The 18,921-nt window shown below is 42.8% G+C and overlaps 1 protein-coding gene across 1 annotated transcript in view; it reads right to left on the bottom strand.

Annotated features, from left to right (window-relative positions):
• Positions 1–18,921, bottom strand: part of ARHGAP20 (Rho GTPase activating protein 20) — a 50,583-nt gene that overhangs the window by 3,601 nt on the left and 28,061 nt on the right. The window contains exons 6-11 of the mRNA XM_009335261.1: positions 16,354–16,431; positions 12,349–12,415; positions 10,228–10,410; positions 5,394–5,572; positions 2,283–2,444; positions 763–872 (exon numbers count right to left, since the gene is read on the bottom strand). Of these exons, the coding sequence (XP_009333536.1) occupies positions 763–872; positions 2,283–2,444; positions 5,394–5,572; positions 10,228–10,410; positions 12,349–12,415; positions 16,354–16,431 (779 nt within the window). The remainder of the gene's footprint in view (positions 1–762; positions 873–2,282; positions 2,445–5,393; positions 5,573–10,227; positions 10,411–12,348; positions 12,416–16,353; positions 16,432–18,921) is intronic.

Raw genomic sequence — 18,921 nt, 5'->3', positions numbered from 1 at the left:
CAGAACAGTTTTCTGGGAGGACAGAAAAAACCCTAACACATAATTAAAATTACATTCTGTCAAACTAATGAACCATGTACAATGTATGACATGGAACTGTATTTCACCTAAGTTGCCTGATAATTCACTATTCACTTAACCAAACAGTTCAGTTGTCTCTCCATGCCATCCGGTTGCCGTAAGTATCTACATATGTAAGTATGCGTGAGGTGAGCTAGAGTACAAAGCTCTGTTTCCCATGACATAAACTTTGCCCACTTTCTGTTTTATATCACCTACAAGGGTGGAGGCTTCCCTTGTCACTATGCTCCAGTATTTCATTTGCAATTCCATCTTGGCTTCAAAATGGTCACTAAAATTTGAGATGAATGAGTGGGAATATATGAGGAACTGATTTTAGCTACCCTTTCACCCAGGACCCTGAAGTTCCCTGCAGATGATTTTGGGTTTGGTATCAGGCAGAAAACCAGGTCTTGGACAGCGTGTTTATAAATACTATAAATATTTTTTTTTCATAAAAGGATATTTCACTTATTTACTGGAATCCACAAAAGGCAGAAGAGCAGGACAAAAGAGAGTCAGAAAATACAGGCAATTGCTTAAGTATTTATGTAAGTTTGAATGCTCTGTCATACACAAAGAAATTTTTAGCATCTATTTAAAAAAAAAATTAATTGTAAGTTTTAAGTTGAATATTTGGGATTCTGCATTCTGGCATATAAATTTATAGGAAAAGAATACAGAGAATGTAAGTAACTCTACCTTTGGATGTTTTTTATCTTCTCTTCATTATTCCCTTGATCCATCACAGAGACCCACTTATCACAGAGCTGGGATGACAAAATGCTGCCTGGGATGTTGCGAAGAAAATCCTTATCAAGAGAAAAGAACAAAACACGTGAACAGCTGTTCTGGAGCGCAGGAGGGAGCAGGAATAAGATACGCACACGCAAGAGGATGCATCAGTGGGACAGCCCTAGCTGACAAGCATCTTGTTCCACACAGCAACCAAAACCAGCAGAAAATCATCTGAGACAAAGAAGTACTTTGGAATATGCTTAAAGTGAGTATTTTCCTGCCCTTTCCTGTCAAAATAGAGGTATTTGGATGCTTCATCTGCTATTGCTGAACTAAAAAATCTGCAGTGGGACCAGTTATTTTGATGCTGCATAATATCTGTCTTTACTTATCACTTAACTTCATCTGTAGTCCCCGTTTCTCCTCCTTAGCTGACAAGCTCCAATACCAATACCATAAGCACTCCAAGGCACCCCTACCTTCCTTCCCCTAATCAATCCCTTTTGGTAATGGAGTACTTACACTAGTCATGGATCATCTTGCCGCTCCTGTTTCCTAATACCTCAACCACTGGCGGGCAAACTGTTGCAACTGGGGAAGAAGACCAAATCCTAGCTTCCCAAACAAGCCAGGGTAAGGGAAACTATGATGCACATGAATAACACATTTGCTCTTATAGGGTAACTCTTCACTGTGATAAATGCTAAGCAATTGCCCCTCAGTGAAACTTTTACCATGGGATGAGTATTGCACACCAGCACTTTGCATGGTGCAGCTGTCCTGCCCTAAACGCACGTCCTAAATCCACCAGTAGGAAAGTAATTGTGTAAGTCTCACCCATGAAAACCTCTCACATGGTAGCAAGAGGAATGGTTTTCTACAATAAAAACATTCCACTGAAGCAGTGCCTGCTTGAGAATAGAGATTACTATTTCTTTTAAGCAAAAACTACACATAAACAGATGCACTGTACTAAAATGTGAAAAGAAATATGCTAATCCTCCTTGTAGCTGAAATTTTACTGGAGGCTTGGGATGCTTTTTGCACAAGGAACATTGTTTTTAACATACAAGTCTGTAAGAAAAGATAACGCATCGGAAAATTAATCCAAATATTTTGGACAACGCTGTACACTCACTAGGGTCTGTAGCGTAGGGTATTACTGATGAGTAAGGAAACAGGTCTGCAAACCTGCCTTTCTACTATTTCACTGACTTTAAGCAAAGATAAAGAGAGTAACAGGACCAGGTTGTAGCTGAGACCTCAGGAAAGCTGGCAGCAAAACAAGCTGGCTAGTTCTCTTCCCCATCCTAATTCAGTGGTAGCCTCCTGTTGGAGATCCTCACAATGATAATGTGCCAGCCCATTCTTAATTCAGCCCACAGTCCTCTTTGGGCCTGTCCCTGGGGAAAAGTCCTGCTTGTTTGTGCCCAGATCTGCGCTGCTTTCACCCAAAGAGGGGGAAAGGAACATTCTTCACATACCTTAAACAAAGATGCTGTCACAAATATGGATTCACAGGCTAGGTCCACTTCAGCGCCTGAATCAAGCTTCTCCTTGAGCTCCTTGCAGGTTTTTGCACTTCCAGAGCGTCTGAAAATACCCTCGGTGGAAGGGCCCTCTTGGTAAAGGAGGGAAAGCATGTCCTAAACAAAATTAAAAGGCAGAAAGGCTTTCTCAGAAATATATTTTATTGTCTAGTGCCATTAAAATGTAATTTCGCCACTTTTGCCACAGGTGAAAACATTTGAGTCCTTAAAAACGCTCACAAATCAAACACAAGTCAATGCTCACCCTCCAAGCCATGCCAAACTGCACAGCAAAGCTGTGGTCTGGGGCACTGATTTTGGAAAACTGTGCTGCCACTGCTGAGCACTAATGTCCTGCATGATCTTCCAGGATCTGTGCAAGTTTTAACCAAGTCATTTAAATATATAAATACTGTGGTATGGGAAAAGGAGAGTGGTCTACCTAATCCAAAGCTCTGCATCTGACAGAGGCCTCAGCTAGACACCATTTTGCAGGAAGATATGAGACCCATACTGCTCATCAGTGTGTTCAATATTATCACTGACCAGAGACAAAGACTTCTGTTTCATGCCTAATGTCTGAAAAAAATGAGATTTTATCTAAGCTGGAAAGTGCTTTGTTAATATATATCTGCACTTCTACAGCAGATCAGAATCAATTTTTACCCCCTTTGCTACTTGTGAGTGGTATCGCACTCTGTAAGCAGCTCAGGGCTGTTAGCAGGACCACCTCTGGGGCAAGTTGCTCCTGCCTAGGAGGTCACCCAGAGGGAGTTAAAGCTTGGCGCGTGGCTCCTCTGAAGCCAATGAGGCTGCAAAGGAGTAAACAGGTAGGCAGCTCACTACATGAGATATTTAAAAGGAAAGGGAAAACAAGCAGATTCCTGCCTAGCTTTTAAAATAACAGGAGAGCCTGATTTCTTCTGCTAAATAAGAGAGGAAAAAGAGCAGAAAAGGAAATGCTGGAATCAGAGACCTCTCCTGAGGTAATATGTACGTGATATTTTCCAGCTGCTTAATTCTCTGCAGTCTCCTGTGGGTCATCTCTCAGACATGCTGGTCACCTCTCCCCAGGCCTGCTCCAAGCGATGCGGAATTTGTCATGTTTGCCTCTTCCGAGAGGGAAACACGTGCAGGCAGTCTCTGGGATTACACGCATGCACACAGTGGTCTGAGGACTGAGTTATTGTAAGAAATGGCAAGAAAATGGACACTGGGAGAGAGTCTGTCATCATTAAACCAAGGTACTGTAACAGTAATGGCTAAGCAGTGGGTTTTGGTGACTTTCCTAGTCTGGGCTGTAACGTGGGTCTTCCTGACACACAGCAATGCAAATAAGTCTAATGGAAACTATTATTTTTACTTTTCTTCTCTAACATTTCTTTCTCGCTCTTGCAGAAGCTGAAAGCCAAGCATTCATGTAAGTGCAGACACTTTGGAGGAGCACCTTTCATGGCAGCAGGACTTGTGTCAGCATTTCCATTTTCTTTGCAGGGATTTAGAGCTCTGGTGTCAAAACAGGCTGAGTCCACAGTGCAGGACCTTAGTGCATGAACAAACGCTTTGAAAATATATTTTGAATAAAATACCCACAAGATAAAACTGGAAAGCCCCTCTTAAAGCAGTAAACCCAGACAAAATTACACGAATTAAGCTAATGGTGAAGCTAACAATTCAGTGTGGCAATGGCTAAAAGAGAGCCCTTCAGCTGTGAAAGCAAGTTTGAAGCTCTGAAGCAGAGATATCAAACATGTCTACAGCATTCATCCCTGATATTTTCCTTCTCTTGCAGGTAAATCCCACACAGTCCCTCAGATGCAGTATTCCATTCTCCAGAGATGCTGCATGAAATAAAAAGTAAGTTATGTTTTGTGGCATAAATACAGTGTTTAAGATTCAAAGCACAAAGTCTACCAAGCTGTGATTCTATGCTTAGTAACTTTGGGTTTTTTCAGATAAAAATTTACTAATATTTATGTTTTGGATAAATTTCTGAAATGCAGCATTGGCTCATCTCTCAGACAGAGAGAATGACAGACTAGGTTCTTACAGAGTCCATCTCTGGAGGGCTTATTTAAATAACTTAAATGATAAAAACGCACATTTCTGCCTCAAAAGAAAATAACAAACCCACACTATTAAAAGACCCGAAAAGTCCTGGTATGATTCACTATTTGGGCAGTGATAAAGCAGCAGATCAAGCACAAGCTTAGGGACAAACCATCTCTTCCTATAAACTGGTGTAACCCCACTGATTTCAGTGGGGTTCTGGCAAGTTGTTGCAGCCGAAAGTCAAGCTGTTAGGATGAGGGGCCCAATCCTGCAGGGCTCACTCCCACTCTGTAAACGTTTCAATTGCTGCATTGACAACAGGGCAGCCCTCAGTCCTGACCAAAAATGCCACACATCTGCCTTAATTATGCCTAGGAATGGGCTCTAGGACAACCTTTTTCATGTTCCTGGACTGGTTTTGAGAGCACCCACACCACTAGCGCTCCCTTGAGACAGGATGAAAAGATGCTCCTGCAGCCTCCGCCTTCCCACCTATTTTTGCAGTGGTGCTGTCAGATCAAAAATGAGGACACGGAGTGCTTGCCTGCCCTGGGATGCCTTCAACAAAGGCTCTGAAATTGTCTACTTAAGGGCAGGTAGCATTTGTATGCATGCATGGGCTGTCTATGCGGGACAGCAGATGGCACTTTTATGGAGTTGGGGATTTTACAGAGATCTTGGGAGTGGTTTAAAAAGTATGTGTGAACGTGGCATTTATTTACACTGCGTAAGTGAGGATTAGGGAACCAGCCTTATAGCGTGGGCTATAAAGAAGAAATAGCCCAGAGCAGCAGACCGATCACATACATTTCTCAAGCTGTTTGTTATTAACCAGGCCTGCCCACAGAGTATGTTAAAAACCAAAGTTCTTGCTGAGAACCACAAATGAGGTTTCCTTCTGGTTTCTCTGCTTGGGTAATTTCAGTGTGCTGTTTACAAAGTATCCCCGTGTTCTCATTCACTACACAAAGAAATTCCACCACTGTAAGAGCCAGCCCTGAGGCTAGGACTCACCAAGAGGGGTTTGGGCAGGTTGTCATCCTCACAGATGGCTGTTAGCAAGAGGCCAAAGAGCTTCCCAGGAGCACCAGATGTTGAGGAGAGGGGTGCATTGTCCAAGTGAGTGCCTGGGCCACGCCAAAAAGCCCAATTTATGATAGATCTTTTCCTTTTAAATGACTTTTGGCTTACGTCTGGGAAAAGAGAAAGGTGTTTATTAGAAGAAATGCATTTCAATTCTAATTCCAGTATTTGTTTTGTGGTGGTTGCTATGGTTTCAAAGGAAAAAAATGTCATGAACTCAACCAACTCCTTGGCATCCGGCTCAGCCTAATCCACCATGCGCATACCTGTGCTCATGTGTGTGTGTGGAGAATGTGCTGCCTTACCCGTGCTCTTAAGAGGATCGCCAGGATCTGCACTGCACTGCTGGACCCCAGTGTCAGCACTTACCACTAAGTGCGGAATGGCAAACCTCAGCCCGCTGACTTCACACGGAGCTGGATTGTGCTAAATAACTCATTTCCCATCCACAGGTGCAAAACCACAGACCTTCTTCGGAAAAAAATAATACATAAACAGCACTGCCCTCACCTTGGCTTGCTGTCCGGAGGCATCCTAGTTCCCCTGGCAATGCAGGAGAGCACCTGCTCTCCCCACAAGTAACACCGGAGAATGAACTAATGGGGTGAGATGTTTTCAGACCAGGAAAAGTCGCCACCTTTGCTCTCTTCTCCGCAAAGCAAGCATTATCATTAGCGCACTCACTCCAATCATTTGCTGACCATGGCCCAGGAATGGTGCCTGCCCTCTAATCAACACCTTCCAGATGGCATTTCAGCAAGCTGGTAACACACTGGTGGGCTCCGTTTGTCTTCATTTATTTTAATGTATTTCATGAGATATCTAAAGAGTATCACTAATTGAAGCTCTTATTTGCAGCGCATAGAGAAGGAAATACTGGTATTAGGATACAAAAAGGGTTTTTTTCATATGACCTTTCTCAACATCACCTAGTGTAAATCCTTCTTAATAGCAGAGGCTACTGTTAAGGGTGGGTTGAGACTGTTTATGATGAAAGTGCTAACCAAAAAAAACTTATTCTGAGATATTTTTCCTTTTCTAGATGTTTTCAAAGCCAGTCAGCTTTGATTTAGTAGCTTACCTATCCTGTGCACCTTTCTATTAGCTGGTTCTTCCACCTGGTCAAACATTTTGCTTTCTGCTGTTGTGGAGGGTGGAAGGTAGAAGCAAGGCTTGCAGAAGTAAGAACTGTGGTATAATACCAGATTTTTCTCTCCTATACTTTACTACACTTGTTTTTTAGCCCAAATAGTGATTTTCATTACACGTCATTCCATTCTAGATCATGCTCCCTTTGGGAATAGGTGGAAGTCTTTTCATTAGAGGCTTACAGGATGAAAAGTTGCAGTTTAACTCAAAATGTGAACATATGAATGTGAAAGCCTGATGAAAAATTCTTTTAATAAAAAATAGTAAGGAGGATATACATTTTAAGCAGTCCAAAGCTTCATGAAATATAAGTTTGGCAGTGTCTAAGGCTTTACTTGACACATCATGTTTTGGGAGAGCATAACTAACCTATAACTTTCAAAACGGCAATTTTTCTTTCAGATGAGCTGGATGTTAGCATGTGAATATGATTTGCTTCACTTGGAGTTCTGTTCACACAATGGCAAATACATATTGGTGTTTTTTTCTGGCAACCCTGTAGATCTCAGTGGAAGTAAAAATTAAGAAGAAATGTTATTTTGGAGAACAAGGAATAGCAGAAGTGGAAAACATGGGTCTTAAAATTAGGAACTTTTCTTAGTCTCTCACTGTTTGCTCCACTCTTAAAAGCCATGGCCCAAACTGACAATGTGAGCAAGGGGTAATTGTGATTAACTGCAGCTCTCTCCTGGGACAGAAGGAAATCTTAATCAGTGTTCTTCAACATACCAGGACAGAAACCAAGAACTGATGTATGGCAACGAAATGCCATGTCACTTACAAAACTAACATTCACTGAACAACAGGAAAACTCATCCTTTTCACGTCCCCTTTTCTAAGGGGGTTGAGAAGTCTTAACGTAAAGAGCAGATGAGAAGGGGAGGAGGTACACTTTCTTTTCCTGAACCTGTGCAAAGTTACAACACTAGGAGAAGCCCAGCCTCCTCTCAGCCAAGACAGATGCCAATTCTTGCTCTGCAGAAGTACTTCCATACAAAAGCATCAGGGCCTTGCTCTGGTGGATTATTCTAGGCCAGAATCAGGAAAAAAGCAATACTTCTTTGATTGCAGATCTTGCTCAGAGCTCACAGCAGCCATTTATTCTGCTCATATTTTACATACAGGGAATTTCTATTCATAGGTAGTGTCCCAGCCATGCAAGTGGCATTTCCTTTTCTTGCAAACTAATCAGAAACTTCTAAATAAAACCTCAGATCTATTTAACGACGTAGCATCCTTTCTGATCAAACCCCTAACTGTCAAACAGTTTTCAAAGACCTCCTTTCTGTATTGAGACCAACTTGTTGAAATTTTGCTTTCTCTTTTAAGATGATTAAATAATAATTTGGATTACAGACTAGCCACTGACAGCAGTTGGTTCTTTCAAGTTAAACTTTAAGCAAATCAGTATTTACAGTACTTTTTAGACACGTGCTCATGAGCATTACTTAATGGCTATGTTTAACTGGTAGGTGGCCATTCTTGTTATGTGCCGAAAGGCTGCAGGCGAGGCAACAGAAACACTCCAGTCCTTCCACACAGTAAATTCTTCCGTACTTTTTTTAAACATCCTGCCAGGACAGCTGATGCAACTACACGACCACAGTTGGTGTCCACACAGCTACTTATTTGACATGACGGCCAGTTGTCAGTCATGTCTGCCTAACCTACAACGCTGCCTAACCATGGTGCATGCTGGTACAACTGGGCAGCTACCCCTTGCTGCCTCCAGAAGGGACAGTGTGTCCAGCACAGCAGTATCGGTGCAGGGAAGTGATGGGAAAGATGATAGAACAGCATGTGTGGCAGTGAAATGTGGGGTTACAGACTCCACTCCCTGTAAATTTGCCCTGTATGTGGTGGAGTGCCTCGTGGTTACCTAACAACAACACAGATTTTGGCTTGCTGATCTGAAGATGAGCCCAAAGCCAGATCATAGCCTTGGCTTGCACACAGGTACCCTTCGCCATTTTCAAAAACAAAAATAGATGAGGAGGAGTTAGGAAGAGCACAACAAACAGCGCTGTATGCAAGATAAGATAATCTGGTTTGCAAGCAGCCAGACCTATACATCACTTTAAAAGGTTTTGTTCGATGAAAGTAGGAAAGGTGAATGGACTAAAAGCCTCTTTCTCCCACTTAGCGCAGTCCCTGCGCATGACTTGCAGGCTGCCCCAGGCTTCTGCTGCCCCAAAGCCAGCCTCGCCTCCCCTCCTGCGGCTTGCACAGCACCGCTGACAACACATCTGCATTAGAACTTTACAGGCCTGATTTGCATTTCTATTTTCTCTTGCCAGTCAACGTCAGCTGCCAAGCGGGGCCTGTAAACCTAATTACACCCCTTTGCTAGATTGCCTCATTCTTAAAATATGCCATGAAGTAATATATGATACAAATTACTGGGGAAGGGGGGGGATGAAGGAGTGTGGAAAGGAAATTAATTTATATAAAATGCAATCAATTTCCGGAATAATTTGTAATAGACACTGGTATAGCCTCACTATATTTAATTTCTAAAAACATTACAACTGGATTCTATTCATATATTGTGGGAGATTTTAGCTATTGGGGAGTGCACAGGATAACAGTGTGCATATGCTATTATTATACAGTCATTAATGGTGAAGTAGGGCAGAGTTTCTAATTGAGCTGAGTATGCCAGTGTGTTAAGCACAATAAAAACACACCATGGGATGCATCCTTGCCCTACAGAGTTTTTAGTCTAATGCCCCAATCTTGTAAAGATCTCCTCACTCGTTTTACTCATGAGCAGTGAGCATCATTGCATCATTGATAGCAGAGTACAAAACAGAGAGCAGGTGCTCATATTTTTGCAGCATCAAGGCCAAAGGCAGAAGAAAATCATAGACTCACAGAATCATTAAGGTTGGAAAAGACCTCTAAGATCATCGAGTCCAGCCGTCAACCCAACACCACCATGCCCACTAAACCATGTCCCTAAGCGCCTCATCGACACGTCTTTTAAATACCTCCAGGGATGGTGACTCAACCACTTCCCTGGGCAGCCTGGTCCAATGTTTAACCACATAAAATATTACTGTCTTCATTTTACTCAGAGAACTGAAATAAAGACGTTCTATTCGCTCACTTCATCTAGGTACTCAAGTACATGCCTAGGCTTTGCCACGTGAGGGTCCCAGTGAGGCAGGTGTGTAGTCCTAAGTACCTTGTTGAGATAAAGGATGCTGACAAATGCTGCATGGGAATTCCATGCTGAAGTCAAGCCTTGACTCCTGAACCACAAAACCACCCTGCCTTGCTACAGAGCACGGCAAGGGCTGCAGAGAGAAGCTCAGCTAATAGACTTACAAAAAATTGCAGGGGAGAGAGCTTGTCTTTCTTTCGCTGGTTTTAGAACAACCATTTGACAGGCAGCTTGTCAAAATGTAACTTACAAAGATGACACACATACAACAGCACACTCAAATCAGGGAGAGCTACATTGCAAAATCCCCCATGCAGCTGCAAGGTACATCTGCGTGCTCCTCTTCGCTTTCCACCCTCCCCCCATCCTGGCACGTTTGCTTTCTATAGGAGAGCCAGGGAGGTAGCCAGGCTGTGGGTGAACGATGCTGGGGCGAGCGGGGCGACGTACCGTTCAGCTGCTGGCACACGGCCAGGCGGCTTGGCTTCAGCACAAACTGGCACTGCAGCTCCTGGGGCAGCTGCTCTGTCAAGAAGGACCCCTGAAGCTGCCTGGGGCAGGCACAGTGCTTTGATCCGTGGGGCATAGCGTCGCGAATGTGGCTCATTTTAATTCCAAAGGGATATTCATGTCCTGTTCAAAGAGAAATCATAATAATCTGTGTTGGATTGACTGGAGACTTGCAAAACTCCATCTGCCTTGGACGAAAAGCAGATTTTGCATGCTGGCCTGCAGCACCTTCTCTCTCAGTAATCTCAGAATTGACGCTTTTCTGCATATTTACACTGGCATAAATCATACACTGGCAGATACGGAGTTACTGTGTGCAGTGTAGTTAAACAGACGGAAAAGTAAAATCAGACCTATTACAGCTGTATCACATAAAAGCCCATCAGAAAAAATACAAGTGACTATTTCTGAATTCAGTGTTTATTCTTTCTATTGCTTTACTTCTGACACTGAAAGTTTAGGTACTGGTTACTGATGTGGTTCTGGCAAGAAATGAGATTTTTGGGAGCAGTCATCTATCAAGTTTTTGCTGAGCATGCAAAACCAAAAAATCCAGTGTGAAAGTGATCTTCCTCTCCTCTCCACACAACAGCCATCAACTCAGTCAAATGAGACACAATTACAGTTCCTGTCTGAGGCTGGAACAGGAAGGAAACGTTAATCACAGGGCTAATGCAAATGAGCTACGCTCGGCATTAACCAGCATCTTTGGGGACTACACAGAGGCAATTCATTTCTGAAGGAGCTTTCAAAAATGCCACCAGAAAGATATTTTTTGGACTTGTCTAAAGACTTGGCAGTTGAAATATATTAAATATGGATGCAATGTTAAGATGTTTTAGTTAACTTGCACTTAGACTTGAACACTGATAGTGGAAGAGACGTTATTTGAGATTATAGGTAGTGTGAAGTTGAAGCACAGTCAAACTCTGCTGCTGATGTCTACCTATGATAAAAGCTGGCCTTATCTAATAAACCTTTGCATAAATATCAAGAACAGCATCAGTTTTATATCAGATTCTTCTTTTCCAAGGATTGTAACTTGAATTTGCAGTGAGAGAGAGTCAGTCAATTAGAAAGGCCTTTCCCATTGCTGAATTCTCTGGTTGTATGTTTAAAACCATGGCTGTGATTTTATCTGAAGAAGCTACACATAATAGTCAGAAAGACAAAGTCTGGTATGTTTCGAAGACAAAACAGTTTGCACTGCCTATAAGGTGCACAAGTTAGACATTTTATAAATATTAACGTTGTCTGACTCCAGCAAAGCATTTGTAGCTAAGGCTGCTTTAAGAAGGAATGCTAAGATTTACTGGGGTTAGATTTGCAGGAGAAAAACAGAAGATCCACAATTTTTTCCTATTCTAATCATCTGTGAACTCATATAGCACAAGTAATGCCAGGCTTCTACAGGGGAAGGTTCTTAATAACAGGAAGGGATTTGTCCTCAGTGAATCATGGGCCAAAATCAAATCACTCCATCCAATCACTTCTGAGCTTCGGGTTGATTCCTGAGGAGGAAATGTTTTGAAAAGCATTTTAGAAAGTGAATAAGCAATAATTTGCTCCTAATCAGAGGGGAGCTGTCAGCCAGTAAGAGAAATACAGGATTGGAAAGGACCTCTTGAGTCAGTTAACTGGAGTTGTGGAAGAACAGAACATTTACCAAAACTCTGCTGAGTTTTGCTGAGGAGGTAAGTAAACAATGCTATGGAAGCGTAGGAAGAAATATGGTAAAGCTGGACCGGTTCCAGGAGAGGAGGTGACTGAGTGGAGAGGCTGACTCCGTAGAAAGACTGAGGCTCACGCAGCAAAATTGGGGCAGAAATGAACTTTTTCAACCTCTTAGGGACACAAGCAGACAATTGCTCTTCAAAACAAAGGATCAGCATCTGACTAGCTCCCCAAATAGGCAAACTTGCGTGACAGAGAAGTAAGAGAAAAAACGGGAAAAACAAAACAAAAGAGGAAACTGAATTTCAGTCTTCTCTTTAGTGCTGAAGGAAGCAAGAAATAGAAACTGAGTGAATGCTGAAAAACAAAACCATGTCAAGAACTTACCAATAAGAGGGTAAGGAGCATCTTCTCTTCCTGAAATCACCCACAGCTTGTAGTCTTTTTCACAGCCCTTTAAAAGCAAAATTAAGAATAAGTTTGCCAGCCATTAAGAACAGGTTCACGTTAGGTTTCTCACGATATAAGGATGATCTGCACCTTGCCAGCGGGGTCAAAGGAATCCCCTTTACTTTTGCAGTGCCCAAATTTGCCACCAGCAAAGCTTCTGAATTGTGTCTGTCATGTGCAATGTGGTTTATGTGACCAGGGTCCAGCTCTGAGCAGCACGAGGGGCTGGAGCCCGTCATTTCTGAAGGAAAAGGGGGAGATCTGCCCCAGTTCTTTCACTGCTCCTGGAAGCAGAGGGATAGAGGTCACAGCCTGCCAGGACTCAGGACTGCTTTTGAGGCCAGACCAAGATGTTAGCCATGCCAGACCCTCCCCCCTGCCACGTGGCTGAGTTGGTCCCCGGCCCAGGAGGCTGGAAATGAGGCAGCCCCCAGGATGGAGGGGACCTCCAGCCCCAGGTGCTGCTCCTGGCCCCCAGCACCTCTATGCCCCACTTCTCCCTGCTGGTGCTGAGCAGCACCCAGCACCAAGGAGAGACAGGTCTGATCCCCCGGAGGGATTACAGATAAGCAGCATGAAGCGGAGGCCTGCTGCAGAGCGTGTGGCAGACAGCAGGCAGTTTGTGTGAGCTAAGGTGACCCTTCAGCTCTGTCCTGAGTACCAGGGTAATCGCATCCTCCGGCACGTGCTCTGGCACACAGACACCCCCAGCCTCACACCTGAGACCTCTGCTCCACCATCTCTCCAGCTCCTCTACGCAGCTCAGGTTCACCAGCCAACAGCATCCCGTGCCCTGTGCTGGAGAGCAGGGAAGGAGCACCTTCGCCTGAGACCTCAGCCCGCACTGATGATGCCAAGGCGAGGATGGTACCCAAGGGGCTCTTGGCACTCAACGCTGCCCCAAAATCTCCTCATAGGGCTGCTGTCGGCCCTTTTGTGCATCCGTTTGGTGTGGAAGGGCTTGGGAGCACTGGATGGTGCTTTAAGATTGCTGAGCTGTCTTTTAAAATTTACAGTGGAGCGGATAAATTTACATCAAAGGAGACAATTTCCAGAGGACTGGAGAATGTGAACTTCTTTGGGAAAAGCTGTACAAAACCACCGATTTGAAAGCAAATTCTAAATATTGCCTTTAGAATAAGTCAATGTTGCAGTTTAACTGAAGACCAGTACAATATTTCAGGTATGACAGTGAGACAATAGAGATAAAAAGAATGACATTTAATATATAAACCACTCTCAGGACAAAAGGTGATAGCAAGTGGATAAATACACTGTATGAAAAGTGATCTATTATACCTTAAATCCCTTTTCATTGACACTGCTAAATCAGGACAATTAAAGTCTAAAAGTTTTCTGGCTACAAAAGGTGATAAATACCTCATGACAGTATTTATTTAGCTCTAAAATTAAATCCTACCTCCTTCTAAACAGATCTGCCTACCATCCTGCATTGTCTGGACCTTCATCCAGTGTCCCCAAAGCTCTTGAGACTCTTTCTACTTGCTGCACACACCCAGTGTAATGCTGATACACCCAATAAAGCCCTCACAGTTTGCTCTCTGACTGACAGAGCTTTCTGGCCCATATTAGCACTGCTGTTAAGTTAGCTAGCGGGGGCAGAAGGAAAATAAATAGGCTTTGGAGACGTCTCTGATGCCTCAGGGCAAGCAGCCAGGAGCAAATAAATACAGCTGAGGAGCACAAGAAAGGGTATTTACTTTTCCTTTTAAATATATATATGAAAGGGTTCGCTGCTGTGAAGGGGAAGCAAGGGAAGGGGAAGAGCTAGTAAGAGCAGTTTCAGGAGGCATACTGCTCATCTCTCGATTGCAGATGTTGTCCTTTATGGGCTTTATGAGGCTATTGGTCAGTATAAAGGTGACTGTCCCAGAAAAATCAGCAAGTGTACTTAGAACCCCAAGGCCCTTCTTTCTGCCCCACTTGGTAATTTGGAACAGATGATCAATGCCATTTTGCACGAACTAGTTGTCATTTTACCAGACAAACCACAGAGGGAAAAACCCTGATGTGTTAAACCAGAGTGAACTCAGCCAAAGTAATAGCCCCATTAATCACACAACATGTGAAATGTAGTTTTTATAATTGCCATTGAAAAGCCGTAGAGCTCCTTTCAAGTGGTTCTCTCTGGACATAAATAAAAAACCTTGAGACAGCGCATAAGGAAAAGCTTCCTCGCAGTCAGAACAATCCTACGAGGGGGTTGGGTGTTTGATTGATATACAGGCTACAGCTTAATTTATTTAGCTTGTTTGATTTTATTGCTAATCTTATGATATGCCTCTAATGAAAAAAGCTCTATGCTATGAAGATGCAGTGAAAAAATGTGGTATATTACTTGGGAAAATAATTTTGCAGGCAAGATTTTACACCTTTCAGATGGCTTTCATTCTTTTTCCACTCGAAATAAAAATGTAAAGAAAAGGAAAGGGTTGATTGTGATACATACAAAAGAACACAAAGCTGAAACCTAACCAGCTCCTCCTCCTGCTCATCTGAAACAAAATATTCTCCTCCAATACTAGCATTTTCCCATTTTTTCTCTACACAAAATGAAGAATTGCAAATGACACCTATAAAATGGGTAAAAATGAAACACGTCATAGTAAAGACTTGCAGTCTCTTGATTTTCGGTGCAGACTCGGGTAGACAGTGGGATGGATTTTAACGCACATCCTATCCTCTTCACCTTGCAGTCCCTCTATCAACTCCGGAGCTACCTTAATCGGATAGACTGCTGGATCCTGAGCTCGGGCAGAGCCACAGCCCTGGTGCAAATGGGATGTCTGAGCCATAACAAGACAGACAGAAATTGCTGTACCTAGGAAATACCAAGCTAGCAGAATAGGCCCCTGGATACATTAAAAGCCTGTATAAATTATTGATAGTGAATGCTAGGGAAGGAAAATTCTGAGGTTACTCTAACTTTTGCTGGGGGTCTCCGGAAGCCCCAGGGAAGCACAAGAGTGCCATGTGGTCATATTTGACTCTTCACACTCAGGGCTGTGGTATGGAAAGACTTGTCAGATTCCACGCAATGAGATCAACATATACATCAAGACTAAGACATTTAAAAAAAATCTTGTTACCCACGCAGCAGACTGACAGGCCAGTTAAAAAGCTGTCATCCAGGAGCTTCTATGACCTTCGGTGTTGATTGGAGCCACATTGTGAAACAATGAGAGAAACAGAATAAGGGAGCCAGAATTCTTGTCCCTGGCACTGATTCATTACTACATCTGAGGCACTACCTCGTGCAGTTCAGAGCAAAGGGAACCAGTTGAGGCAGTACTTGATCTACTAGGAATTGCTGCATCTACTTGGTGCGCTATCCTGCATTATCGTAAGTCCTGTAAAAGCCTTTTTCCAAAACAGTTTCAGGTCATTGCTTAAATTGCATGCATTCAGATTCTGTGCAATCACTCAGTTACATTCATATCTCACATGACACTAAAGGTCCATGGATATTTAGAGTGTCTGATTTGGACACTTGAGAGCAGTGCTTGTACTTGTCATCTGGGGACACAGCTGATCATGCATGTTTGCACATTTTCAAACCAACTAACAAGCAGGTCAGTAGGTTTCCTGTTCACACTGAAGTATGCAGAAGGAGCTGTATCAAATTCTCACTTCTTGTGTCAAGATATCTCCTCTTAGGCATCAGCAAAACAGATTTAAAAGAAACTTCAAACATGACGGATCCCTTACAGGGATGAGAGACTTAAAAGTTTTGAGTAAGGCACTTGATGATCTCTGGAAGTCTATATATTAGCTAGGCACTTTTGCTTCATTTCAACAACACTGAATTGCTATGATTAAAGGATTTAATTAATGTTCATATCCATAACTTGGAAAAAGCGCGAGAGAAGATTTGTTAAAATGACTACAAAAAGATTCATTAAAACTGGTGCAAGGACTTACGTTAATTCCCAGCTGCTGCAGGGCCATGAGAATTACATCATTTGCTGTATCAACATTGGTTACACTTAGGGTTTTTGACTGTGAACAGAAAAAAGAAGGAGAAAGTGGCATTAAAAATTTGCATTTGCAAAAAGTATCTGAAGTGCAATAGCTCTGCATAATTCATTGTTGAAAAATGGAGAGTATCCTGTTAAAATTTTACTTGATAAATAAGTTATACTACATAGATAAAGACCCAGAGGTTTGATTCCTCTGGTTTGTCACATACTTTCTGTATTTGCCCCCCACTTCCCCAACAGCTCCATCAGATGGGAGAGTGCCATGATTACTGGGGACAAGACCCCCACATGAGAATATGCAAAAAGACACAGCCACTAACTGCACTTTAGACACTGCATGAGGGAAACCTAATGGTTTGATTAATTTAAAAGCATACAAGTTTCCTTTGAAAAAAAAAAGAGTTTTTCAGTGAAATAAGAAGTTCTCGTATCAGTTGTTAATCATTTCCATCCTTTTCTGTTAAAGATCTCCCTGGCAAGAAAATACTGTACACAAGCTGTTCATCTCTATATCCTTTGCCACTTTCTATACAGACTTCTCAAAGCTAGATTTGGCTTAATACCAGAAACACTTCCTGTGGGTAATCTTTCATTCAGTTGAAATGCTACCTCCCCGGCATCCTCCAGAATCTGCTGATCGACAGTATGGAAAAGCATGGATCTGCAGAAATACTGCTTTCTAAATAGCTACGGTGACCAGCACGAAGTGCCGAGCTTCATGTCGAAGGAAGTGCCGCCTTCCACAAAGCAGTCTTTCCAGAGTGAGATTTCAGCACCTGCTGCCTGGCACCAGTATTACTCCTGTACAGCTGGGGCCATGCTCTGTACCTCTGCACCATGGGTTGCTCTTATAGAGGGCAGCGCATTTCAAACACACCAGGATTAATGACTGCATCCTCAGCGCCACCGGGATGTGGCAGCACTGCTGCCATCACCTTGCAGAGGCAAAAACAAGTGGGGAGAGCGTGTCCAGAGTGGTTTTTGCTTGTACCATCACACCCATGCTGGCCTCACTTCCAAGCCAACAGGCAGCTCCCACACATCAAGCACAAGTTACTAAGCCCTCTTCAGAGGCATGTTAGTTTGGCTCTGCTAACAAGACCACACAGCTTTTGGATTGTAGCTGGTTCATGGCCAGCCTAAAGCCCTGGCAGAACAAACGCATGCCTGCTGCAAGAAACCGCCCAGGCATATCCAGTGGCCCAAAGAAGGGAGGGTGGCAGAGTCCGGATGTAAGTGTTCACTGCCAGTCCCAAGACAGTTTGCTGTACCCTGCTCCCCTGGGTAGCGTATCAATTTTATACTGGCTATAGGATGTGCAGGTGAAACAAACCCCTGACATTTTGCATTTAGAAAAGGTCTGAGCTGTACATTTGTGTAAGTCTCTGACGGTAACAAGCTGCCATGGCAATCAAAGGAAAGTAGTGAGAATACTGTATATCTTGCTTCAGGACATATCTGAATGCTCATACCATAAAAAAATTAACATTTGCCTGAAGCAATAGCATCTGGCTCTCAGGAGTAGGTCAGCACATTTGCAAAAGTTTTGCTCTTGGCTAGAATATAATAAAATGGTTTGTGTCTTGTGTTCAGCCTTCCCTACCCTCCAAAAATGAAATAATTCTTGGGCATCTCCAGCTGCTGTAGCACAGGGACCACAGTGCCGTAAGAACTATTTGCATCACAAAGTTTCCATCTGCTCCTCCACTATTTTGTTACTGATAATAGCTAGACTACAGTGTGTCGTTTCTAGGACTATCAGGATACCATATTTGGCATGAGATAATTATAGCTAAGGAGAAAAGACATTTAAAAAAAACCCCAAACAAACCCTGGTACAAGAGTGCAACACGTGAATGCATGTATGATTTACAGACATGTACACCTGAGCACACCTTGATCTGCAGTCCTGCATTTGAACTATCACAATTATTGTTATCGTTTATTAACATTTGTCTTAGCAACCTGGCAATTCTAACTATTATTGTTTACCTTAATAATGATTTTCCGAAAAAAGGTAGACTCCTTTATGCTTCCATCTATGCAAATACAGAATTCTAAGTGGAGATTCACTATTGGGCAAAGACCTCCAATGAAGTGTAACCTCTGTAAAAATTTCTAGTGTCCTTGCAAATGCTCTTTAGGCTTCTGAGCATGAAATACAGATCTTAAAAGCACAGTTAGAAAGGACGGACAAATGTATAAGAAGCAGAGGAAGAATGGGTGGATTATCACCGAATGCTAGGGTATCCCTAGGGAACTGGCTACATACAAGAATTTAGTTTAAATTGGTTAAAAATGACTTAGTAAAAAAGGTGCAAATCACTCTGTGGATGACCTTTCTTTACCAATTTACCTTGTGCCTATAAATTTACCAACATCAGTTAATTGATGAAAAACATGCTTAAGGCAATTTCAGGGTGTTCATATACACAGCTTTACTGACTTATGATCATTATAAACAATAAAACACGTTGCAACTTTGCAGAATTGAATGAAGGCAGCTGTG

Source organism: Pygoscelis adeliae, unplaced genomic scaffold, assembly GCF_000699105.1.
Source record: "Pygoscelis adeliae isolate BGI_AS28 unplaced genomic scaffold, ASM69910v1 Scaffold142, whole genome shotgun sequence".
Taxonomy (NCBI): Eukaryota; Metazoa; Chordata; class Aves; order Sphenisciformes; family Spheniscidae; genus Pygoscelis; species Pygoscelis adeliae.
The sequence above is the reverse complement of the archived record's forward strand: the minus strand, read 5'-3'. Positions and strand labels throughout refer to the sequence as shown.